Source organism: Rhinopithecus bieti, unplaced genomic scaffold, assembly GCF_001698545.2.
Source record: "Rhinopithecus bieti isolate Rb0 unplaced genomic scaffold, ASM169854v2 scaffold_7167, whole genome shotgun sequence".
NCBI classification, from domain to species: domain Eukaryota; kingdom Metazoa; phylum Chordata; class Mammalia; order Primates; family Cercopithecidae; genus Rhinopithecus; species Rhinopithecus bieti.
Window position 1 is genome coordinate 143,496 of NW_016805471.1, and position 9,014 is coordinate 152,509.

The window sequence follows — 9,014 nt, forward strand, 5'->3', positions numbered from 1 at the left end:
TCCCTGAAATGGATTTGAAGTGGAATGTCCTCCGAGTCCTTGCTTAGTGGACATAGTGGAACAGAGTGGACTGTATCTCACTAGATCTTGGAGAAGCAAGGACGTGGTGCTCAGATAGAACACTTCTGGTGTGGAGCCTTGACTCAAGAACAGAGAGGTCATAATATTAGTAATTCAGTGAAGGCTAAGGTCACATGATCCATAGATTTCCAATACTCTAAAAGACAATAGGTATAGACTTCAGAAAACCCATAGGAATTGGAAGGTTAATGGATATTAGGCCATCCCTTTCAAATATCAGTTGTCATAAACAAGTGTTGAAGTATTTATTAGGTGTTAGTTACTATGCGAGTTCTTTCCCATATACTATTTTGTTGGCTTATGAGGTTAAGTAGATAAATAATGAAATATTTGGGCTGGGAGTCCAAAAAGCTTGCCTTCACATTCTGGCTGTAGCTCTTAGTCATGGGACTTTGAGCAAGTACTATGCTCTGTTAAACTTTAGTTTCTCATCTGTAAAACAAAGATGATAATATCTACTTTACAAGATTTATGTGAGAATTTGAGATTATATACACAGTGCAGTTAGGACAGCTCTTACCATATAATGAACCCTTTACAAATTGTCGTTTTTATTAGTAAGTGGATCATGATACTTCCATCACTGAAAACAATCACACAGTTCTCAAGAAAAAGTTAATTTTTGGTAAGTGCTATTCCATGAGGCAGGAAAAATTCTAGAAATAAAATCAATGATATGTTCATTTGTGTATGCAGAACACCCTGTTTCTTAGCGATGCCTGATAAATGGCAATTGTTTATTTGATGTGCAGACTGAGAGAGAAAAATTAATAAATAAAGTGAATATTGGTCTAACCCTTCCTAGCCTGTCACAGCCAGGGTCTGGTGGAATGCAGAAATGGACAATGTATCCCCAGCACGTTTCAATGTGATGGCGATGAGGACTGCAAGGACGGGAGTGATGAGGAGAACTGCAGTGGCAGTAAGTGTGTCCCACCACCCCAGAACATTCTTTTACTGGTGGTCCTCTGCTTGGGAACAAAGAAAAATATTTGAAGTTGCTTAAGTAGGATTCCCATGTAAATAATCCCAGATTGCCTAACACAGTGGTCCTCACAGCCTAGTCAGCCAGAAAACGCTTTCTTGTGCTAAACATAATTCTCAAGCAACTTACACTGAAAATCATTCCTCAGTTGAGACACCTGAACAGCATGGTCAAATTCACTTAACTGTTCTATGGGAAAAAGCTGTGATAAAGAGAGAAGTTTAGTGTATAGCATCCAATTAAATCAGATTAGATTCCGGTGAGAAGAAATTGGCTTCTGAAAGGAAATGCAATGGCTTCCTAAAATAATCATGTTCAGAGAAGCAGTTTAATGCCTCTTATTACCAAGCAATACACTTTAAAAGGATTTGATATCTGTGTGTGAATCTCAAAAAGAAAAAGTAGGTCCAATAAATTGTTTTTTAAATGTAATTTATGTCTGTCAGAAAAGAAAGTTCTACACAGATTGTTTTAAGCTCTAATATGTGTGGAAGCTTCTCAGTAGGGGCTGGGTAAGAATATCCCTAGACTCAAAAATCACATTTGTGTATACTACACAGGCACAGCCTAGTTGTTAAGTACATGGTTGTTGCAGCCCTGATACCCGGGATCAAGCCTTGGTCTACTATGGTGATTTTTGGCAAGATACTTACAACTCATATAGGTCTCGGTTTGTGTGTCTGTACATCCAGAATAGTGATAACTACTTCATAATGGTGGCACATGGTGAAAACAATATATGTGAGCTTTTATTACATGACTATTACATTAAAGCATATCTTGTGCTGTGTATATTCATAATCAGCCATTGAGACTGGTCACCTATAGGTAAATTAGTTTTGTCATAATGCATATTGATCATTAGAATAACTTTAATGGAAAAGTGCCCAAGATCTAAAGGGAGAGCTTTTCAATCACAGACTTATTACATAAAAATAATATATAAAGAGTGCTTTGTTTTACCAGTTTTTAAATTCAGAAGGAAATCCTTTATTAAACATAATTTATTGTGTGCGTATCAACTGAGCACTTCCCTTTGCATCAAACTCTTCTTCCTTTCTGTATCATTCAACTCTGAAATAATTTTGGATTTTTCATGATGAAATGGCAGACTTTGTAGATTATTTCCTTACATGTGTGAGATGTAAGAAAGTCATATGATAAAATAGATTTAAAAGTAAAATTTTAGTATCTTTATATTGTTTAATGAATTCAACTTAAAAAATGTATATTGTGTTTATATGTGGCCATCCCCTGGGAATTCAGTGGCAAGCAAAACAGCTGATGGGGCTTGCAGACTCCTGGGGAACATAGGCATGCTACGAATCATTATGCAAGTCAGTGTCTAGCCATGCAGCAACAGAGGTTAAGAAGGGAAATTCAGGGTGCTTGGATGCCATTAATAGTGTGCATGCCCTGGTAAAGCACCTCAGACAAAAATTCACAGAGGAAGAGATCCGGGAGCTCAGACCTGAAAGATGAGTGGGGTTAACCAAGAGGAATGGGGCACCGGTTGACCAAAATTCCTGAGGTGGGAAGGTGCAAGGCATGTGTAGGAGGACCATGAGAGAAGGCAGACCATTGTGATTAGAGAGCTGAGAACGAAAGGGGGCCTGGTACTAAATACTATGTAATTGTCAGCACGGGTTGCAGGCTTGTTCTGCTAGACAGGGCTGGGAAGGGAAGCAGGGGCTGCTTCTCCTGAGACTTTGGGTCCTGCTGAAGAGTTAGGCCTTTGAAACTCTTCAGGCTCTGTCCCTGCCTACCTTTCTCGTCTCTCTCACCCCCTTTCTCAGTGGTTAAAGCTCCAGTTACTTTGACTTGTGCACCTCCCTATGATAGGCCTTTTGCATATGCTGTTTCTTGGCTTGGGAAACCCATCCTTTCCTCTTATCATGACTTGGAAAAGTCCTTTGAGAAACTTCCCCATACTGGTCTCATTGACTTCTATTGCTCTTTAAACGTATTTTAGCTGGGCGTGGTAGCACATGCCTATAATCCCAGCACTTTGGGTGGCCGAGGCAGGAGAATTACTTGAGACCAGGAGTTTGAGGCTAGCCTGGGCAATATAACGAGACCCCCATCTCTATGAAAAAAATAAATAAATAAAAATAAATATGTCTTCCATAATGCAGTGATCACACAGCATCAGAAGGTTTTGTTCAGGATCATATCTCTTATCAGAGCACAAGTCACTTCCAAGGAGGTATCATGCCATTTTGTCTTTTAATGCTTAGTGCCTAGCTTGTCACATAGATTGTCACATGGCAGGCACTTAATATTTGCCAAAATAATGAATGCATGATGTCAATAAAATCTCCTAAGAGCTTAAATTTACAGAAATTGTTTAGGTTTGCTTTAAGAAAAAATTTTGACCCTGATGACATTAAAACAAGAGTGACATCTCTTTTCTGCAAGGCTGTGGTATATTATTTTGCATACTAGTGGTACTGGAAAGGATAAATATTCCAGTATAATAAACATTGTCTTAGAATTGTAGATAAGAATGATGATATATACACATATACTATTATTTATACTTAAAAGTGCCTTGCAAGGTTGTCTAGATTCCAGATGACATGCCTGAAGGTAGTTGATCATAATGGGGGAGAGACAGAATGGACAATAAATTTATTACCTTCCCCATTTAATCTACAAATGACCAGGAAATCAATGGGAAAAGCAGTTTCCTCTCTACCTACCTTAAGGAAAAATCATTAGGGCAAACATTGATATTACTGCTGTCATTCACTTGGAAAAAAGAAACTCAGTTCTCAAGTTATCACAGCTAGGCTGATGACACTTTCCAAGGACATATTGAAAATATGGGTAACAGCTGCATAACACTTGCATTATGATAAAGTATCCTTATTGTATTGGTGTTGATGCCCTACTTACTACTAGAGAAAGCATTTTACTTAGAGGGAGACTAGACTTGGGAGCAAATGAGTCTTAAACAAATGTCAATTAATATTCAGAATTTCAAGATTTTTATAACATTCTCTCTCCCTGAAATCTCTTGAACTTTATTTTGTAATCAAGTGTTGACACCCATGTAAAACGAAAGCACTATTTTTTTTCCATTAAATGCAACAACCTGCTTGTAGTGTAATTTGTCTCTTATTTCTTCATTCCTATTTTGGAACACCTGGATTGTATTTAGTTACCAGGAAAATGAATCCAGAAAGCACCTATTCAACGTATGTTCAATACTTTTGGAGAAATTGGAAGGAAAGTAAAGTTGTGTTATTCCTCAGTTCCAGCAGACATTCCTAATCCTTTAGATCCTTAGGTAAGGAATTTGCAGATGATGAAAGCCAATGTGCCTTCTCCTCCCTCTGTAGGTCAGACTCTATGTCAAGAAGGAGACCGAAGATGCCTCTACATTCCCTGCATTGATTTATGTGGTGGTAGCTCTCTCTGTGACCCGAACAACAGTCTGAATAACTGTAGTAAGTACAACAGCTGACAAATGCAATCACCATGTCAGGGGATGCACTCAGCAGTTTTCTTCTGCGTTGACATCCAAATATCGAAGTCTGGAATCCCTCCGAAAAAGTGTACCTGTTTTCTTTTCTTTTAAAATGTCGCATGTGGTAGCAGAAAAGAAACCAAATGGTCTTAATTAACTTCAATCAGAAATAAATGTGTCATTGTGAACGACTGTAAATTCGCATTGCTTAATATCATTACCATTACTTTCAACTCGGCATTATTTCTCTGAATTATTTTCTTGGCTCCATCTGTAGGCAGATGCTATCTTTCTTCCTTTCTACAGCACAGCTTCAAAAATGGAAACTGTAATGAAGAAGCAAATATGAAGTTCATAGAAATAGCCACATACAATTTTGGCAGTCTGTTCCTTTTATTTGAGACTCAGTCCCACTCTGTCGCCCATGCTAGAGTGCAGTGGTGCCATCTTGACTCACTGCAACCTCCGCCTTCTGGGTTCAAGTGATTCTTCTGCCTCAGCCTCCAGAGTAGCTGGGATTACAGTTACTCAACACCCTCAGTGATCCATCTGCCTGGGCCTCCGAAAGTGCTCAGATTACAGACAGTCAGTTCTTTTTATGAAATTTATTCTCGCTTTTCCAGGAGCTCTGATGACCTATAATGGTTTTGGAACCATTATGCTATTTTTTTTCGGTGACAGTGTAACAGCTCCAAATGGTGTAAACAGGTGGCTCTAAAATGACTTTCAGGAGGAGGAGTTATTTGGGGAAGACAGAATGGGCGGAAGTGAAAGAGCACTCCTGGGAAATTGAATCAGAAAATTCCTAGCGACTGATTTCTAGTAATGATTTCTGACTCCTGGGCTCTGTTTTCATATTATACTCACTTCTTTTACATTTGCTAATGGACTTTTGGCTGCGTTTTCAGGTTGGGATTAGAAATTTAGAAGCAGGTCAGTCAGCTTTCAGTTGGCAAGACGGTATTCCTTTTTTTTTTTTTTTTTTTTCCTGAGACAGAGTCTGGCTGTGTCACCTAGGCTGGAATGCCGTGGTGCGATGTCGGCTCACTGCAACCTCCGCCTCCCAGGTTCAAGCAATTCTCCTGCCTCAGCCTCCCGAGTAGCTGGGATTAGAGGCCCACACCACCATGCCCAGCTAATTTATTTATTTATTTATTTATTTATTTATTTATTTATTTATTTATTGGTAGAGATGGGGTTTCAACATGTTAGCCAGCCAGGTCTCAAACTCCTGACCTCAAGTGATCTACTGGCCTTACAGGAGTGAGCCACCATGCCCAGCCAGGGCATTGCTTCTTAACACATGTCCTCTCAGTCCAAGGCCCTTGGAAGCTGGGATGCTGAAAGGCTCGGTCCTTGCATTTGGTACAGTTTTGCGGTCCTAATTTTACCTGGTGACCTTTCTGGGTCACTGTAGAGCTTATAGTGAGTACCTCTGTAACTGTTACGGAGTCTCAAGGGAGTGAAAAAAGGAGTCTGGGAAGGGGATGTAGGCAGGCAGCTAATTAAAAACCCAGGCTGACAGGACTTACTGTGGCATTTAATAACTCTGCCTGGAAGCACATGCCCACCCCTCCTCAATTTCCCATATAAGAGAACAGTAGATATTAGTCAAACCACAAAATTGACACACTCAAGCTGCCATTTTACTTCCTCTAAACTGATGTAAATATAAACTGATTTAAATAGAACATACCTATAGATACGCATACACACACACACACACACACACACATAACCTATTTGGGCCACTGTTTCCATTGCTTCATTTTGCTCATCTCTCAATCTGCTGTGGAACTTTTTCAGAGCGATTTCTTTACTTCTCCTTCAATTTGAATAGTGACAGCGTCATCTCAAAGACATGTGTTTATTATTAAAGTTTTGGGGGTTGTTTGACATGGAATGACACTTACTATTAGACTCAAAAATGCCGAAAAGGCATTGTTAGCCTGTGTCAAATTTGGGTAAGAAGTAACTGGGTGCGTGTTATCTTTTTTTCTCTATATTTGAAATATTTCAAATTTTAAATATTCAAAACTATGTTGTCTCCTGTCAAAAGAATAAGTTGTAGGAAAGGCAACTGGATAACTCTTAACTCATAGACTTGACCAATATTTGTAGTGTGTACATGATGTTCCAGGCATCGGGATGGGTGATAGGCTTTCTAGTGGTGGAGAAAGGAGACAAGCTTTTAGTTTCCTAGAAGTCACTTTTCAATGTGGGAGAACATATCGTCATCTTCCCACTCATGTATTCTACATTGTTGTCCTCTTTAAGCTCATTAAATACACTCATTTTCCCTAGTGCCTCACTGTCTCACCAGCTTCCTCATTCACCATGTATATTCTTGCCAACTTCTCTCCACATATATTCAGCAAACGTTTTGCACACACTCTCTTCTGAGTGAAAGGCACTAGGCTAGCCACTCGCTCTCATTACTCCTGTGTAATTAAAAATGACATATGTGCCTAACTTGCAGTTGAAAGTCAAAATGTTATTCCTGATCTTTCAAAGAGCTTCAAGATGATATATGCATACTTAGGTCTCTGTAAAGACAAACAAGTGGCATCTCAGAAAATCCTTCATACACTTGAAAATATGGTTTATTACTTGAAGATGTTTACCACCATCAGAGACTAGTATTACTCAGCTTCTGAGGCACAACTGAACAGTACTTTCTTAGTCTGCTTGATGCCAAAGGAAAACGTGAGTTTGGAGAATGTAGTAGATATTCGGTCTGGTGGAGACAGCTTCTCAATGGAGTTGCCAGGATTCTTGTCCTTGAAGACTCTGATTATTGCCATCCCATAAAATATTATGTGATTTTCTAATGGTCCCTAAAGATATACTGGGTGGGACCCAGTCATCAGTATTTTTTAATTCTGCAGATGACTTCAATGTATAGCCAATGTTGAGAATGTATTGCTCTAGTGCCTATTTATGACTGGGCTGCAGGAGTATGTGAGAACTCTGAAATAGAATATGAAAAGGTTTGTGTATTCCCATGTGCATTTTTCAGTGGAGAAGCTTATTTTAAATTCACAGAAGTGCCTACAGCTTTTTTAAAAAGCCTAAAAACCGCATTTCTGAAGATACGTAGTTTTTTCAAGAAATCGCTTTTAGTAGCCTGTGTTGCTATGTCCAGTCACAACCCAGCATCTTTAACATTTCTGTGCCATGTTGGGAGGCAAAATAACAGGTGTGTCCTTGCCTTTGAGGATAGGAGAAGAAATGCTGTTCCCCTCATTCTGGTGTGGAGGGACTAATCCATCATTTCTCCATTATGCAATCGAGACAATGGGGAGAACCTGCAAAAGTGACTCCTGGGCATGTCTCTCTTGCCTCCCTGAGCCCATGCTGACCATGGCTGTGAAATCCAGGCATGGCTGTCATGTCCCAGGCCCTCTCTCAAGCCTCTCACAGTGTTCATCAATCTTTAGTTCTATGCCTACTCGTGCATTTTCCCCCCTTACTCAACACCAAGGAAGAAATGAACAGGTTTGCTTTTTGAATAATTCCCTAAGGATCTAGCAATTTCCTGCTCTCTCTTTGCAAGCTTCAACTGGTAGGAGTAAATGGTGTAGTCATGTGGTAGAGAAGCCAATCACCATAATGGTTACAGACTTCTGTCCTTAGGAGCAAATAGTAGAGGAGAGGAATGATGTATTTACAAAAGCATCTCCATGTGCATTTTCTAATAAGTGAAAAAAGGATTGAATAGAATATTACCATTTGGTAACACATTACATTAATGAGTGAAGACATGGAGCATCTACAGCTGCTAACATCACAAAAAGAGGGAAATCAAAATGATGTGGCCTCTGGTGAAAGAACAGCTCAGCCACCTCTAGTCTTGCCAGTGGAATGAAGCCCAGTCCATTCCTGTTGATTCAGCTGCCAGGGTTTGGAAAGAGAGAGGATGGGGAACATGTTTAACTTCACCAGGAGTGTGCTATAAGCAAGATTCAGAAGCTGGTATATAGCTTACAAGTCAAATGTCTGGGTTCTTCCATAGTCAAATTATAAAGAAAAACAAAGGAATGGAGGAGGAACCCAAAGACTATCAGAGACTTAAAAGACAGGACAAATTTCAAAAAATGGGCAAGCCTCAATTACAATATCCAGGGGTGGTACACACTTAGGTAATAAAATTATAAAGAAGGCCAGGCGCGGTGGCTCACGCCTGTAATCTCAGCACTTTGGGAGGCCGAGGCGGGTGGATCACGAGGTCAGGAGATCGAGACCATTCTGGATAACATAGTGAAACCCCGTCTCTACTAAAAATACAAAAAAATTAGCCGGGTGTGGTGGCGGGCACCTGTAGTCCCAGCTACTTGGGAGGCTGAGGTGGGAGAATGGCACAAACCCGGGAGGTGGAGCTTACAGCGAGCCAAGATTGTGCCACTGCACTCCAGCCTGGACAACACAGCGAGACTCCATCTCAAAAAAAAAAAAAAAAAAAACACACAAAACAAA

The 9,014-nt window shown here is 39.9% G+C and overlaps 1 protein-coding gene across 2 annotated transcripts in view; it reads left to right on the forward strand.

Annotated features, from left to right (window-relative positions):
- Positions 1–9,014, forward strand: part of CORIN (corin, serine peptidase) — a 227,637-nt gene that overhangs the window by 137,163 nt on the left and 81,460 nt on the right. For both annotated transcript variants that reach the window (XM_017872647.1, XM_017872648.1), the window contains 2 exons: positions 887–1,003; positions 4,411–4,518. In XM_017872647.1, coding sequence (XP_017728136.1) covers positions 887–1,003; positions 4,411–4,518 — 225 coding nt within the window. The remainder of the gene's footprint in view (positions 1–886; positions 1,004–4,410; positions 4,519–9,014) is intronic.